The 18,876-nt window shown below is 39.4% G+C and overlaps 2 protein-coding genes across 2 annotated transcripts in view; both read right to left on the bottom strand.

Moving 5' to 3' along the window:
* Window positions 1-18,876, bottom strand: part of LOC139241068 (glutamate receptor ionotropic, kainate 5-like) — a 1,689,468-nt gene that overhangs the window by 1,649,221 nt on the left and 21,371 nt on the right. The window lies entirely within an intron of this gene.
* LOC139241117 (sine oculis-binding protein homolog A-like) lies at window positions 12,423-12,830 on the bottom strand (the record flags this gene model as incomplete). Its single annotated transcript, XM_070869811.1, has 2 exons — window positions 12,423-12,475; window positions 12,668-12,830. Coding segments are annotated over 2 exons (216 nt in total), but the record flags the coding sequence as incomplete, so codon positions are not given.

Raw genomic sequence — 18,876 nt, 5'->3', positions numbered from 1 at the left:
GATGAAGATGTTGGTGATGAAGATGAAGGTGGTGAAGGTGATGATGGTGATGTAGATGATGGTGATGAAGATGAAGGTGATGAAGATGTTGGTGATGAAGATGAACGTGGTGAAGGTGATGACGGTGATGTAGATGATCTTGTGGGGGATGAAGATGATGGTGATGAAGATGATGGATAAGAAGATGCAAGTGATAAAGGTGATGAAGTTGATGGTGATGAAGATGAAGTTGATGAAGGTGATGAAGGTGATGGTGATGAAGATGAAGTTGATGAAGGTGATGAAGGTGATGGTGATGAAGGTGATGGTGATGAAGATGATGGTGATGAAGGTGATGGTGATGAATGTGATGGTGATGAAGTTGATGGTGATGAAGGTGATGAAGTTGATGGTGATGAAGATGAAGTTGATGAAGGTGATGGTGATGAATGTGACGGTGATGAAGGTGATGGTGATGAAGATGATGGTGATGAAGGTGATGGTGATGAATGTGATGGTGATGAAGTTGATGGTGATGAAGGTGATGAAGTTGATGGTGATGAAGATGAAGTTGTTGAAGGTGATGGTGATGAATGTGATGGTGATGAAGATGATGGTGATGAAGGTGATGGTGATTAAGGTGATGAACGTGATGGTGATGAAGATGAAGGTGATGAAGGTTTAGAAGGTGCTGAAGTTGATGGTGATGAAGATGATGGTGATGAAGATGAAGGTGATTAAGATGATGGTGATGAAGACGAAGATGATGAAGATGATGGTGATGAAGATGATGGTGATGAAGATGATGGTGATGAAGGTGATGGTGATGAAGATGATGCTGATGAAGATGAAGATAATGAAGATGATGGTGATTAAGGTGATGAAGGTGATGGTGATTAAGATGAAGGTGATGAAGATGATGGTGATGAAGGTGATGGTGATGTAGAGGAAGGTGATGAAGATGTTGGTGATGCAGATGATGGTGATGAAGATGAATGTGATGAAGTTGATGGTGATGAAGGTGCTGACCGTGATGTAGATGATGGTGATGAACGTGATGAATGTGATGAAGGTGAGTGGGATGAAGATGATGGTGATGAAGATGATGGAGAAGAAGATGAAAGTGATGAACGTGATTGTGATGAAGATGATGGTGATGAAGATGATGGTGATCAAGATGATGGTGATGAAGGTGAAGGTGATGAAGATGAAGCTGATGAAGATGAAGATGATGAAGATGTTGGTAATGAAGATGAAGGTGATCAAGATGATGGTGATGAAGGTGAAGGTGATGAAGATGATGGTGATGAAGATGAAGGTGATGAAGATGAAGCTGATGAAGATGAAGTTGATGAAGATGTTGGTGATGAAGATGAATGTGATCAAGATGATGGTGATGAAGGTGAAGGTGATGAAGATGAATGTGATGAAGATGTTGGTGATGAAGATGAAGGTGGTGAAGGTGATGACGGTGATGTAGATGATGGTGATGAAGGTGATGAATGTGATGAAGGTGATGGTGATGAAGATGATGGTGATGAAGATGATGGTGATGAAGGTGAAGGTGATGAAGATGATGGTGATGAAGATGAAGGTGATGTAGATGTTGGTGATGAAGATGAACGTGGTGAAGGTGATGACGGTGATATAGATGATGGTGATGAAGGTGATGAATGTGATGAAGGTGAGGGGGATGAAGTTGATGGTGATGAAGATGATGGAGAAGAAGATGAAAGTGATAAAGGTGATGAAGTTGATGGTGATGAAGATGAAGTTGATGAAGGTGATGAAGGTGATGTTGATGAAGGTGATGGTGATGAAGATGAAGTTGATGAAGGTGACGAAGGTGATGGTGATGAAGGTGATGGTGATGAAGATGATGGTGATGAAGGTGATGGTAATTAAGGTGATGAAGGTGATGGTGATGAAGATGAAGGTGATGAAGGTGAAGAAGGTGCTGAAGTTGATGGTGATGAAGATGATGGTGATGAAGATGAAGGTGATTAAGATGATGGTGATGAAGATGAATGTGCTGAAGATGATGGTGATGAAGGTGATGGTGATGAAGATGTTGCTGATGAAGATGATGGTAATGAAGTTCAAGTTGATTAAGATCATGATGATGAAAATGATGTTGATGAAGATGATGGTGAAGAACATGAAGGTGATGAAGATGATGGTGATGAAGACGATGGTGACGAAGATGAAGGTGATGAAGATGAAGCTAAAGAAGATGATGGTGATGAAGATGAAGGTGATGAAGATGATGGTGATGAAGATGAAGAAGATGATGATGTTGATGATGAAGATGATGGTGATGAAGATGAAGTTGATGAAGATCATGATGATGAAGATGATGGTGATGAAGATGATGGTGAAGAACATGAAGGTGATGAAGATGATGGTGATGAAGATGATGGTGATGAAGATGATGGTGAAAAAGATGATGGTGATGAAGATGATAGTGATGAAGATGATGGTGATGAAGATGAAGGTGATGAAGATGATGGTGATCAAGATGATGGTGATGAAGATGATGGTGATGAAGATGAATGTAATGAAGATGATGGTGATTAAGGTGATGAAGGTGATGGTGATAAGATGAAGGTGATGAAGGTGATGAAGCTGATGGTGATGATGATGATGGTGATGAAGATGAAGGTGTTGAAGATGATGGTGATGAAGATGTTGGTGATGAAGATGAAGGTGATGAAGATGATGGTGATGAACATGAAGGTGATGAAGATGAATGTGATGAAGATGAATGTGATGAAGATTTTGGGGATGAAGATGATGGTGATGAAGATGAATATGATGCAGGTGATGGTGATGAAGATGATGGTGATAGAGATGATGATGAAGAACATGAAGGTGATGAAGATGATGGTGATGAAGATGATGGTGATGAAGATGAAGAAGATGATGGTGATGAAGATGATGGTGATGAAGATGAAGATGAAGGTGATGAAGATGATGGTGATGAAGATGAAGGTGTTGTAGATGATGGTGATGAAGATGTTGGTGATGAAGGTGAAGGTGATGAAGATGATGGTGATGAAGATGAAGGTGATGAAGATGTTGGTGATGAAGATGAACGTGGTGAAGGTGATGACGGTGATATAGATGATGGTGATGAAGGTGATGAATGTGATGAAGGTGAGGGGGATGAAGTTGATGGTGATGAAGATGATGTAGAAGAAGATGAAAGTGATAAAGGTGATGAAGTTGATGGTGATGAAGATGAAGTTGATGAAGGTGATGAAGGTGATGTTGATGAAGGTGATGGTGATGAAGATGAAGTTGATGAAGGTGACGAAGGTGATGGTGATGAAGGTGATGGTGATGAAGATGATGGTGATGAAGGTGATGGTAATTAAGGTGATGAAGGTGATGGTGATGAAGATGAAGGTGATGAAGGTGAAGAAGGTGCTGAAGTTGATGGTGATGAAGATGATGGTAATGAAGATGAAGGTGATTAAGATGATGGTGATGAAGATGAATGTGCTGAAGATGATGGTGATGAAGGTGATGGTGATGAAGATGTTGCTGATGAAGATGATGGTAATGAAGTTCAAGTTGATGAAGATCATGATGATGAAAATGATGTTGATGAAGATGATGGTGAAGAACATGAAGGTGACGAAGATGATGGTGATGAAGACGATGGTGACGAAGATGAAGGTGATGAAGATGAAGCTAAAGAAGATGATGGTGATGAAGATGAAGGTGATGAAGATGATGGTGATGAAGATGAAGAAGATGATGATGTTGATGATGAAGATGATGGTGATGAAGATGAAGTTGATGAAGATCATGATGATGAAGATGATGGTGATGAAGATGATGGTGAAGAACATGAAGGTGATGAAGATGATGGTGATGAAGATGATGGTGATGAAGATGATGGTGAAAAAGATGATGGTGATGAAGATGATAGTGATGAAGATGATGGTGATGAAGATGAAGGTGATGAAGATGATGGTGATCAAGATGATGGTGATGAAGATGATGGTGATGAAGATGAATGTAATGAAGATGATGGTGATTAAGGTGATGAAGGTGATGGTGATAAGATGAAGGTGATGAAGGTGATGAAGCTGATGGTGATGATGATGATGGTGATGAAGATGAAGGTGTTGAAGATGATGGTGATGAAGATGTTGGTGATGAAGATGAAGGTGATGAAGATGATGGTGATGAACATGAAGGTGATGAAGATGAATGTGATGAAGATGAATGTGATGAAGATTTTGGGGATGAAGATGATGGTGATGAAGATGAATATAATGCAGATGATGGTGATGAAGATGATGGTGATAGAGATGATGATGAAGAACATGAAGGTGATGAAGATGATGGTGATGAAGATGATGGTGATGAAGATGAAGAAGATGATGGTGATGAAGATGATGGTGATGAAGATGAAGATGAAGGTGATGAAGATGATGGTGATGAAGATGAAGGTGTTGAAGATGATGGTGATGAAGATGTTGGTGATGAAGATGAAGGTGATGAAGATGATGGTGATGAAGATAATGGTGATGAAGATGAAGTTGATGAAGATCATGATGATGAAAATGATGTTGATGAAGATGATGGTGAAGAACATGAAGGTGATGAAGATGAAGGTGATGAAGATGACGGTTATGAAGATGAAGGTGATGAAGATGTTGGTGATGAAGATGAACGTGGTGAAGGGGATGACGGTGATGTAGATGATTGCGATGAAGGTGATGAATGTGATGAAGGTGAGGGGGATGAAGATGATGGTGATGAAGATGCAGGTGATGAAGATGAAGCTGATGAAGATGAAGTTGATGAAGATGTTGGTGATGAAGATGAAGGTGAGGAAGATGTTGGTGATGAAGATGAAGGTGGTGAAGGTGATGACGGTGATGTAGATGATGGTGATGAAGGTGATGAATGTGATGAAGGTGATGGTGATGAAGATGATGGTGATGAAGATGATGGTGATGAAGATGATGGTGATGAAGGTGAAGGTGATGAAGATGATGGTGATAAAGATGAAGGTGATGAAGATGTTGGTGATGAAGATGAACGTGGTGAATGTGATGACGGTGATGTAGATGATGGTGATGAAGGTGATGAATGTGATGAAGGTGATGGGGATGAAGATGATGGTGATGAAGATGATGGAGAAGAAGATGAAAGTGATAAATGTGATGAAGTTGATGGTGATGAAGATGAAGTTGATGAGGGTGATGGTTTTGAAGATGATGGTGATGAAGATGCAGGTGATGAAGATGAAGGTGATGAAGATGAAGTTGATGAAGATGTTGGTGATGAAGATGAAGGTGGTGAAGGTGATGACGGTGATGTAGATGATTGTGATGAAGGTGATGAATGTGATGAAGGTGAGGGGGATGAAGATGATGGCGATGAAGATGCAGGTGATGAAGATGAAGCTGATGAAGACGAAGTTGATGAAGATGTTGGTAATGAAGATGAAGGTGATCAAGATGATGGTGATGAAGGTGAAGGTGATGAAGATGAATGTGATGAAGATGTTGGTGATGAAGATGAAGGTGGTGAAGGTGATGACGGTGATGTAGATGATGTTGATGAAGGTGATGAATGTGATGAAGGTGATGGTGATGAAGATGATGGTGATGAAGATGATGGTGATGAAGATGATGGTGATGAAGGTGAAGGTGATGAAGATGATGATGATGAAGATGAAAGTGATGAAGATGTTGGTGATGAAGATGAACGTGGGGAAGGTGATGACGGTGATGTAGATGATGGTGATGAAGGTGATGAATGTGATGAAGGTGAGGGGGATGAAGTTGATGGTGATGAAGATGATGGAGAAGAAGATGAAAGTGATAAAGGTGATGAAGTTGATGGTGATGAAGATGAAGTTGATGAAGGTGATGAAGGTGATGTTGATGAAGGTGATGGTGATGAAGATGAAGTTGATGAAGGTGACGAAGGTGATGGTGATGAAGGTGATGGTGATGAAGATGAAGATGATGAAGGTGATGGTGATTAAGGTGATGAAGGTGATGGTGATGAAGATGAAGGTGATGAAGGTGAAGAAGGTGCTGAAGTTGATGGTGATGAAGATGATGGTGATGAAGATGAAGGTGATTAACATGATGGTGATGAAGATGAATGTGCTGAAGATGATGGTGATGAAGGTGATGGTGATGAAGATGTTGCTGATGAAGATGATGGTAATGAAGTTCAAGTTGATGAAGATCATGATGATGAAAATGATGTTGATGAAGATGATGGTGAAGAACATGAAGGTGATGAAGATGATGGTGATGAAGACGATGGTGACGAAGATGAAGGTGATGAAGATGAAGCTAAAGAAGATGATGGTGATGAAGATGAAGGTGATGAAGATGATGGTGATGAAGATGAAGAAGATGATGATGTTGATGATGAAGATGATGGTGATAAAGATGAAGTTGATGAAGATCATGATGATGAAGATGATGGTGATGAAGATGATGGTGAAGAACATGAAGGTGATGAAGATGATGGTGATGAAGATGATGGTGATGAAGATGATGGTGAAAAAGATGATGGTGATGAATATGACAGTGATGAAGATGATGATGATGAAGATGAAGGTGATGAAGATGAAGCTAAAGAAGATGATGGTGATGAAGATGAAGGTGATGAAGATGATGGTGATGAACATGAAGGTGTTGAAGATGAATGTGATGAAGATGAATGTGATGAAGATTTTGGGGATGAAGATGATGGTGATGAAGATGAATATGATGCAGATGATGGTGATGAAGATGATGGTGATAGAGATGATGATGAAGAACATGAAGGTGATGAAGATGATGGTGATGAAGATGATGGTGATGAAGATGAAGAAGATGATGGTGATGAAGATGATGGTGATGAAGATGAAGATGAAGGTGATGAAGATGATGGTGATGAAGATGAAGGTGATGAAGATGAAGGTGATGAAGGTGATGAATGAGATAAAGGAGATGGTGATGAAGATGATGGTGATGAAGATAATGGTGATGAAGATGAAGTTGATGAAGATCATGATGATGAAAATTATGTTGATGAAGATGATGGTGAAGAACATGAAGGTGATGAAGATGAAGGTGATGAAGATGACGGTGATGAAGATGAAGGTGATGAAGATGTTGGTGATGAAGATGAACGTGGTGAAGGGGATGACGGTGTTGTAGATGATTGCGATGAAGGTGATGAATGTGATGAAGGTGAGGGGGATGAAGATGATGGTCATGAAGATGCAGGTGATGAAGATGAAGCTGATGAAGATGAAGTTGATGAAGATGTTGGTGATGAAGATGAAGGTGAGGAAGATGTTGGTGATGAAGATGAAGGTGGTGAAGGTGATGACGGTGATGTAGATGATGGTGATGAATGTGATGAATGTGATGAAGGTGATGGTGATGAAGATGATGGTGATGAAGATGATGGTGATGAAGATGATGGTGATGAAGGTGAAGGTGATGAAGATGATGGTGATAAAGATGAAGGTGATGAAGATGTTGGTGATGAAGATGAACGTGGTGAAGGTGATGACGGTGATGTAGATGATGGTGATGAAGGTGATGAATGTGATGAAGGTGATGGGGATGAAGATGATGGTGATGAAGATGATGGAGAAGAAGATGAAAGTGATAAATGTGATGAAGTTGATGGTGATGAAGATGAAGTTGAAGGTGATGAAGGTGATGGTGATGAAGGTGATGGTGATGAAGATGAAGTTGATGAAGGTGATGAAGGTGATGGTGATGAAGGTGATGGTGATGAAGATGATGGTGATGAAGGTGATGGTGATTAAGGTGATGAAGGTGATGGTGATGAAGATGAAGGTGATGAAGGTGAAGAAGGTGCTGAAGTTAATGGTGATGAAGATGATGGTGATGAAGATGAAAGTGATTAAGATGATGATGATGAAGATGAAGGTGATGAAGTTGATGGTGATGAAGGTGATGGTGATGAACATGTTGCTGATGAAGATGATGGTGATGAAGTTCAAGTTGTTGAAGATCATGATGATGAAAATGATGTTGATGAAGATGATGGTGAAGAACATGAAGGTGATGAAGATGATGGCGATGAAGACGATGGTGACGAAGATGAAGGTGATGAAGATGAAGCTAAAGAAGATGATGGTGATGAAGATGAAGGTGATGAAGATGGTGGTGATGAAGATGAAGAAGATGAAGATGTTGGTGATGAAGATGATGGTGATGAAGATGAAGTTGATGAAGATCATGATGATGAAGATGATGTTGATGAAGATGATGGTGATGAAGAAAAAGTTGATGAAGATCATGATGATGAAGATGATGGTGATGAAGATGATGGTGAAGAACGTGAAGCTGATGAAGATGATGGTGATGAAGATGATGGTGAAGAACATGAAGGTGATGATGATGATGGTGATGAAGATGATGGTGATGAAGATGATGGTGAAAAAGATGATGGTGATGAAGATGGTAGTGATGAAGATGATGGTGATGAAGATGAAGGTGATGTAAGATGATGGTGATCAAGATGATGGTGATGAAGATGATGGTGATGAAGATGAAGGTAATGAAGATGATGGTGATTAAGGTGATGAAGATGATGGTGATAAGATGAAGGTGATGAAGGTGATGAAGCTGATGGTGATGATGATGATGGTGATGAAGATGAAGGTGATGAAGATGATGGTGATGAAGATGTTGGTGATGAAGATGAAGGTGATGAAGATGATGGTGATGAACATGAAGGTGATGAAGATGAATGTGATGAAGATGAAGGTGATGAAGATGATGGTGATGAAGATGAAGTTGATGAATATCATGATGATGAAGATGATGTTGATGAAGATGATGGTGATGAAGAAAAAGTTGATGAAGATCATGATGATGAAGATGATGGTGATGAAGATGATGGTGAAGAACGTGAAGCTGATGAAGATGATGGTGATGAAGATGATGGTAAAGAACATGAAGGTGATGAAGATGATGGTGATGAAGATGATGGTGATGAAGATGATGGTGAAAAAGATGATGGTGATGAAGATGGTAGTGATGAAGATGATGGTGATGAAGATGGAGGTGATGAAGATGATGGTGATCAAGATGATGGTGGTGAAGTTGATGGTGATGAAGATGAAGGTAATGAAGATGATGGTGATTAAGGTGATGAAGATGATGGTGATAAGATGAAGGTGATGAAGCTGATGGTGATGATGATGATGGTGATGAAGATGAAGGTGATGAAGATGATGGTGATGAAGATGTTGGTGATGAAGATGAAGGTGATGAAGATGATGGTGATGAACATGAAGGTGATGAAGATGAATGTGATGAAGATGAAGGTGATGAAGATTTTGGTGATGAAGATGATGGCGATGAAGATGAAGGTGATGCAGATGATGGTGATGAAGATGATGGTGATAGAGATGATGATGAAGAACATGAAGGTGATGAAGATGATGGTGATGAAGATGATGATGATGAAGATGATGGTGCTGAAGATGAAGAAGATGAAGATGTTGGTGATGAAGATGATGGTGATGAAGATGTTGGTGATGAACATGAAGGTGATGAAGATGAAGGTGATGAAGATGATGGTGCTGAAGATGAAGAAGATGAAGATGTTGGTGATGAAGATGATGGTGATGAAGATGTTGGTGATAAAGATGATGGTGATGAAGATGATGGTGATGAAGGTGATGATGATTAAGGTGATGAAGGTGAAGGTGATGAAGATGAAGGTGATGAAGGTGAAGAAGGTGCTGAAGTTGATGGTGATGAAGATGATAGTGATGAAGATGATGGTGATGAAGATGGTGGTGATGAAGATGAAAGTGATGAAGATGATGGTAATGATGGTGATGGTGATGAAGATGATGCTGATGAAGATGATGGTGATGTAGGTGATGGTGATGAAGTAGATGATGATGAAGATAATGAAGATGATTGTGATTAAGGTGATGAAGGTGATGGTGATGAAGATGAAGGTGATGAAGATGATGCTGATGAAGATGATGGTGATGAAGATGAAGGTGATGAAGATGATGGTGATGAAAATGTTGGTGATAAAGATGATGGTGATGAAGATGAAGTTAATGAAGATCATGTGATGAAAATGATGTTGATGAAGATGATGGTGAAGAACATGAAGGTGATGAACATGATGGTGATGAAGATGATGGTGATGAAGATGAAGTTGATGAAGATGATGGTGATGAAGATGAAGAAGATGAAGATGTTGGTGATGAAGATGATGGTGATGAAGATGAAGTTGATGAAGATCATGATGATGAAGATGATGGTGATGAAGATGATGGCGATGAAGATGAAGGTGATGGTGATAAGATGAAGGTGATGAAGGTGATGGTGAAGAAGATGTTGGCGATGAAGATGAAGGTGATGAAGATGATGGTGATGAACATGAAGGTGATGAAGATGAATGTGATGAAGATGAAGGTGATGAAGATTTTGGTGATGAAGATGATGGTGATGAAGATGAAGGTGATGAAGATGATGGTGATGAAGATGAAGGTGATGAAGATGAAGGTGATGAAGATGAAGGTAATGAATGTGATGAATGAGATGAAGGAGATGGTGATGAAGATGATGGTGATGAAGATAATGGTGATGAAGATGAAGTTGATGAAGATCATGATGATGAAAATGATGTTGATGAATATGATGGTGAAGAACATGAAGGTGATGAAGATGATGGTTATGAAGATGATGGTGAAGAAGATGAAGGTGATGAAGATGATGGTGAAGAAGATGAAGAAGATGAAGATGTTGGTGATGAAGATGATGGTGATGAAGATGAAGTTGATGAAGATCATGATGATGAAGATGATGGTGATGAAGATGAAGTTGATGAAGATCATGATGATGAAGATGATGGTGCTGAAGATGATGGTGAAGAACATGAAGGTGAGGAAGATGATGGTCATGAAGATGATGGTGATGAAGATGATGGTGAATAAGATGATGGTGATGAAGATGATGGTGATGAAGATGATGGTGATTTAGATGAAGGTGATGAAGATGATGGTGAACAAGATGATGGTGATGAAGATGATGGTGATGAAGATGAAGGTAATGAAGATGATGGTGATTAAGGTGATGAAGGTGCTGCTGATAAGATGAAGGTGATGTAGGTGATGAAGCTGATGGTGATGATGATGATGGTGATGAAGATGAAGGTGATGAAGATGATGGTGATGAAGATGATGGTGATGAAGATGAAGGTGATGAAGATGATGGTGATGAACATGAAGGTGATGAAGATGAATGTGATGAAGATGAAGGTGATGAAGATGTTGGTGATGAAGATGATGGTGATGAAGATGAAGGTGATGAAGATGATGGTGATAGAGATGATGATGAAGAACATGAAGGTGATGAAGATGAATGTGATGAAGATAATGGTGATGAAGATGATGGTGATGAAGATGAAGAATATGATGGTGATGAAGATGATGGTGATGAAGATGATGGTGATGAAGATGAAGTTGACGGTGACGAAGATGATGGTGATGAAGATGAAGGTGATGAAGATGAAGGTGATGAAGGTGATGAATGAGATGAAGGAGATGGTGATGAAGATGATTGTGATGAAGATGATGGTGATGAAGCAGATGGTGATGAATATGATGGTGATGAATGTGATGGTGATGAAGATGATGGCGATGAAGATGATGGTGATGAAGTTGAATGTGATGAAGATGATGGTGATGAAGATGAAAGTGATGAAAATTATGGTGATGAAGATAATGTTGATGAAGCTAATGATGATGAAGATGAAGGTGATGAAGGTGCTGATAATGAAAATGATGTTGATGAACGTGATGGTGATGAAAATGATGGTGATGAATATGATAGTGATGAAGGTGGTGATGTTGAAGATGATGGTGATGAAGATGATGGTGATGAATATGATGGTGATGAAAGATAATAGTGATGAAAGTGATGAAATGAAGGTGATGATGATGATGGTGATGAATATGATAGTGATGAAGGTGATGGTGATGAAGATGATGGTGATGAAGATGATGGTGATGAAGATGATGATGATGAAAGTGATGAAAATGAATGTGATGAAGATGATGGTGATGAAGATGAAAGTGATGAAGATGATGGTGATGAAGATGATGATGATGAAGGTGATGAACATGAAGGTGAAGAAGATGATGGTGATGAATGTGAAGGTGATGAAAATGATTGTGATGAAGGTGAAGGAGATTAAGCTGCTGGTGATGAAGATGAAGGTGATGACGGTGATGTAGATGATGGTGATGAAGGTGATGAATGTGATGAAGGTGATGGTGATAAAGATGATGGCGATGAAGATGATGGAGAAGAAAATGAAAGTGATGAAGGTGATGGTGATGAAGATGATGGTGATGAAGCTGATTGTGATGAATGTGATGGTGATGAAGTTGATGGTGATGAAGGTGATGAAGATGGTGGTGATGAAGATGAAGTTGATGAAGGTGATGAAGATGATGGTGATGAAAGTGATGGTGATGAAGATTATGGTGCTGAAGTTGATGGATATGATAGTGATGAAGGTGATGGTGATGAAGATGATGGTGATGAAGATGATGGTGATGAAGTTAATGGTGATGAAGGTGAAGGTGATGAAGATGATGGTGATGAAGATGAAGGTGATGAAGATGTTTGTGATGAAGATGAACGTGGTGAAGGTGATGACGGTGATGTAGATGATGGTGATGATGGTGATGAATGTGATGAAGGTGAGGGGGATGAAGATGATGGTGATGAAGATGATGGAGAAGAAGATGAAATTGATAAAGATGATGAAGATGATGGTGATGAAGATGAAGTTGATGAATGTGATGAAGGTGATGGTGATGAAGATGATGGTGATGAAGGTGATGGTGATGAATGTGATGGTGATGAAGTTGATGGTGATGAACATGATGAAGTTGATGGTGATGAAGATGAAGTTGATGAAGGTGATGAAGGTGATGGTGATAAAGATGATGGTGATGAAGATGATGGTGATTAAGGTGATGATGATTAAGGTGATGAAGATGATGGTGATGACGATGAAGGTGATGAAGGTGAAGAAGGTGCTGAAGTGATGGTGATGAAGATGATAGTGATGAAGATGATGGTGATGAAGATGATGGTGATGAAGATGAAAGTGATGAAGATGATGGTGATGAAGATGATGGTGAGGAAGATGAAAGTGATGAAGATGATGGTGATGAAGGAGATGTTGATGAAGATGATGCTGATGAAGATGATGGTGATGTAGGTGATGGTGATGAAGATGATGCTGATGAAGATAATGAAGATGATGGTGATTAAGGTGATGAAGGTGATGGTGATGATGATGAGGTGATGAAGATGATGCTGATGAAGATGATGGTGATGCAAATGATGGTGATGAAGATGTTGGTGATGAAGATGATGGTGATGAAGATGAAGGTGATGAAGATGTTTGTGATGGAGATGAACGTGGTGAAGGTGATGACGGTGATGTAGATGATGGTGATGATGGTGATGAATGTGATGAAGGTGAGGGGGATGAAGATGATGGTGATGAAGATGATGATGAAGAAGATGAAAGTGATAAAGGTGATGAAGATGATGGTGATGAAGATGAAGTTGATGAAGGTGATGAAGGTGATGGTGATGAAGATGATGGTGATGAAGGTGATGGTGATGAATGTGATGGTGATGAAGTTGATGTGATGAACATGATGAAGTTGATGGTGATGAAGATGAAGTTGATGAAGGTGATGAAGGTGATGGTGATAAAGATGATGGTGATGAAGATGATGGTGATTAAGGTGACGAAGATAAAGGTGATGAAGATGAAGCTAAAGAAGATGATGGTGATGAAGATGAAGGTGATGAAGATGATGGTGATGAAGATGAAGAAGATGATGATGTTGATGATGAGATGATGGTGATGAAGATGAAGTTGATGAAGATCATGATGATGAAGATGAAGGTGATGAAGATGATGGTGAAGAACATGAAGGTGATGAAGATGATGGTGATGAAGATGATGGTGATGAAGATGATGGTGAAAAAGATGATGGTGATGAAGATGATAGTGATGAAGATGATGGTGATGAAGATGAAGGTGATGAAGATGATGGTGATCAAGATGATGGTGATGAAGATGATGGTGATGAAGATGAAGGTAATGAAGATGATGGTGATTAAGGTGATGAAGGTGATGGTGATAAGATGAAGGTGATGAAGGTGATGAAGCTGATGGTGATGATGATGATGGTGATGAAGATGAAGGTGTTGAAGATGATGGTGATGAAGATGTTGGTGATGAAGATGAAGGTGATGAAGATGATGGTGATGAACATGAAGGTGATGAACATGAATGTGATGAAGATGAATGTGATAAAGATTTTGGGGATGAAGATGATGGTGATGAAGATGAATATGATGCAGATGATGGTGATGAAGATGATGGTGATAGAGATGATGATGAAGAACATGAAGGTGATGAAGATGATGGTGATGAAGATGATGGTGATGAAGATGAAGAAGATGATGGTGATGAAGATGATGGTGATGAAGATGAAGATGAAGGTGATGAAGATGATGGTGATGAAGAGGAATGTGATGAAGATGAAGGTGATGAAGGTGATGAATGAGATAAAGGAGATGGTGATGAAGATGATGGTGATGAAGATAATGGTGATGAAGATGAAGTTGATGAAGATCATGATGATGAAAATTATGTTAATGAAGATGATGGTGAAGAACATGAAGGTGATGAAGATGAAGGTGATGAAGATGACGGTGATGAAGATGAAGGTGATGAAGATGTTGGTGATGAAGATGAAGGTGGTGAAGGGGATGACGGTGATGTAGATGATTGCGATGAAGGTGATGAATGTGATGAAGGTGATGGTGATGAAGATGATGGTGATGAAGATGATGGTGATGAAGATGATGGTGATGAAGGTGAAGGTGATGAAGATGATGGTGATAAAGATGAAGGTGATGAAGATGTTGGTGAGGAAGATGAACGTGGTGAAGGTGATGACGGTGATGTAGATGATGGTGATGAAGGTGATGAATGTGATGAAGGTGATGGGATGAAGATGATGGTGATGAAGATGATGGAGAAGAAGATGAAAGTGATAAATGTGATGAAGTTGATGGTGATGAAGATGAAGTTGATGAAGGTAATGAAGGTGATGGTGATGAAGGTGATGGTGATGAAGATGAAGTTGATGAAGGTGATGAAGGTGATGGTGATGAAGGTGATGGTGATGAAGATGATGGTGATGAAGGTGATGGTGATTAAGGTGATGAAGGTGATGTGTATGAAGATGAAGGTGATGAAGTGAAGAAGGTGCTGAAGTTATTGGTGATGAAGATGATGGTGATGAAGATGAAAGTGATTAAGATGATGGTGATGAAGATGAAGGTGATGAAGTTGATGGTGATGAAGGTGATGGTGATGAAGATGTTGCTGATGAAGATGATGGTGATGAAGTTCAAGTTGTTGAAGATCATGATGATGAAAATGATGTTGATGAAGATGATGGTGAAGAACATGAAGGTGATGAAGATGATGGTGATGAAGACGATGCTGACGAAGATGAAGGTGATGAAGATGAAGCTAAAGAAAATGATGGTGATGAAGATGAAGGTGATGAAGATGATGGTGATGAAGATGAAGAAGATGAAGATGTTTTTGATGAAGATGATGGTGATGAAGATGAAGTTGATGAAGATCATGATGATGAAGATGATGTTGATGAAGATGATGGTGATGAAGAAAAAGTTGATGAAGATCATGATGATGAAGATGATGGTGATGAAGATGATGGTGAAGAACGTGAAGCTGATGAAGATGATGGTGATGAAGATGATGGTAAAGAACATGAAGGTGATGAAGATGATGGTGATGAAGATGATGGTGATGAAGATGATGGTGAAAAAGATGATGGTGATGAAGATGGTAGTGATGAAGATGATGGTGATGAAGATGAAGGTGATGAAGATGATGGTGATCAAGATGATGGGGATGAAGATGATGGTGAAGAACGTGAAGCTGATGAAGATGATGGTGATGAAGATGATGGTAAAGAACATGAAGGTGATGAAGATGATGGTGATGAAGATGATGGTGATGAAGATGATGGTGAAAAAGATGATGGTGATGTAGATGGTAGTGATGAAGATGATGGTGATGAAGATGAAGGTGATGAAGATGATGGTGATCAAGATGATGGTGATGAAGATGATGGTGATGAAGATGAAGGTAATGAAGATGATGGTGATTAAGGTGATGAAGATGATGGTGATAAGATGAAGGTGATGAAGGTGATGAAGCTGATGGTGATGTTCATGATGTTGGTGAAGATGAAGGTGATGAAGATGATGGTGATGAAGATGTTGGTGATGAAGATGAAGGTGATGAAGATGATGGTGATGAACATGAAGATGATGAAGATGAATGTGATGAAGATTTTGGTGATGAAGATGATGGCGATGAAGATGAAGGTGATGCAGATGATGGTGATGAAGATGATGGTGATAGAGATGATGATGAAGAACATGAAGGTGATGAAGATGATGGTGATGAAGATGATGATGATGAAGATGATGGTGCTGAAGATGAAGAAGATGAAGATGTTGGTGATGAAGATGTTGGTGATGAAGATGATGGTGATGAAGATGTTGGTGATGAACAATGAAGGTGATGAAGATGATGGTGCTGAAGATGAAGAAGATGAAGATGTTCGTGATGAAAGATGATGGTGCTGAAGATGTTGGTGATAAAGATGATGGTGATGAAGATGATGGTGATGAAGGTGATGATGATTAAGGTGATGAAGGTGAAGGTGATGAAGATGAAGGTGATGAAGGTGAAGAAGGTGCTGAAGTTGATGGTGATGAAGATGATAGTGATGAAGATGATGGTGATGAAGATGGTGGTGATGAAGATGAAAGTGATGAAGATGATGGTAATGATGGTGATGGTGATGAAGATGATGCTGATGAAGATGATGGTGATGTAGGTGATGGTGATGAAGATGATGCTGATGAAGATAATGAAGATGATTGTGATTAAGGTGATGAAGGTGATGGTGATGAAGATGAAGGTGATGAAGATGATGCTGATGAAGATGATGGTGATGAAGATGAAGGTGATGAAGATGATGGTGATGAAAATGTTGGTGATAAAGATGATGGTGATGAAGATGAAGTTAATGAAGATCATTATGATGAAAATGATGTTGATGAAGATGATGGTGAAGAACATGAAGGTGATGAACATGATGGTGATGAAGATGATGGTGATGAAGATGAAGGTGATGAAGATGATGGTGATGAAGATGAAGATGAAGATGTTGGTGATGAAGATGATGGTGATGAAGATGAAGTTGATGAAGATCATGATGATGAAGATGATGGTGATGAAGATGATGGTGAAGAACATGAAGGTGATGAAGATGATGGTCATGAAGATGATGGGGATGAAGATGATGGTGAATTAGATGATGATGATGAAGATGATGGTGATGAAGATGATGGTGATGAAGATGAAGGTGATGAAGATGATGGTGATCAAGATGATGATGATGAAGGTGATGGTGATGAAGATGAAGGTAATGAAGATGATGGTGATCAAGGTGATGAAGGTGATGGTGATAAGATGAAGGTGATGAAGGTGATGAAGCTGATGGTGATGATGATGATGGTGATGAAGATGAAGGTGATGAAAGATGATGGTGATGAAGATGAAGGTGATGAAGATGTTGGTGATGAAGATGATGGTGATGAAGATGATGGTGATGAAAATGATGGTGATGAAGATGAAGAAGATGATGGTGATGAAAATTATGGTGATTAAGATGATGGTGATGAAAGATGATGGTGATAGAGATGATGATGAAGAACATGAAGGTGATGAAGATGATGGTGATGAAGATGAAGGTGATGATGGTGATGGTGATGAAGATGAAGGTGATGAAGATGATGGTGATGAAGATGAAAGTGATGAAGATGATGGTGATGAACATGAAGGTGATGAAGATGAATGTGATTAAGATGATGCTGATGAAGATGAAGGTGATGAAGATGATGGTGATGAAGGTGATGGTGATGAAGATGTTGCAGATGAAGATGATGGTGATGAAGTTCAAGTTGATGAAGATCATGATGATGAAAATTATGTTGATGAAGATGATGTTGAAGAACATGAAGGTGATGAAGATGATGGTGATGAAGACGATGGTGATGAAGATGAAGGTGATGAAGATTAAGCTAGAGAAGATGATGGTGATGAAGATGAAGGTGATGAAGATGATGGTGATGAAGATGAAGAAGATGAAGATGTTGGTGATGAAGATGATGGTGATGAAGATGAAGTTGATGAAGATCATGATGATGAAGATGATGATGATGAAGATGATGGTGAAGAACATGAAGGTGATGAAGATGATGGTGATGAAGATGATGGTGAAAAAGATGATGGTGATGAAGATGATGGTGATGAAGATGATGGTGATGAAGATGAAGGTGATCAAGATGATGGTGATCAAGATGATGGTGATGAAGATGATGGTGATGAAGATGAAGGTAATGAAGATGATGGTGATTAAGGTGATGAAGGTGATGGTGATAAGATGAAGGTGATGAAGGTGATGAAGCTGATGGTGATGATGATGATGGTGATGAAGATGAAGGTGATGAAGATGATGGTGATGAAGATGTTGGTGATGAAGATGAAGGTGATGAAGATGATGGTGATGAACATGAAGGTGATGAAGATGAATGTGATGAAGTTGAAGGTGATGAAGATTTTGGTGATGAAGATGATGGTGATGAAGATGAAGGTGATGAAGATGATGGTGATGAAGATGAAGGTGATGAAGATGAAGGTGAT

Source organism: Pristiophorus japonicus, chromosome Y (assembly GCF_044704955.1).
Source record: "Pristiophorus japonicus isolate sPriJap1 chromosome Y, sPriJap1.hap1, whole genome shotgun sequence".
Classification (NCBI taxonomy): domain Eukaryota; kingdom Metazoa; phylum Chordata; class Chondrichthyes; family Pristiophoridae; genus Pristiophorus; species Pristiophorus japonicus.
Note: the sequence above shows the minus strand (reverse complement) of the source record. Positions and strands in the feature narration are given on the sequence as shown.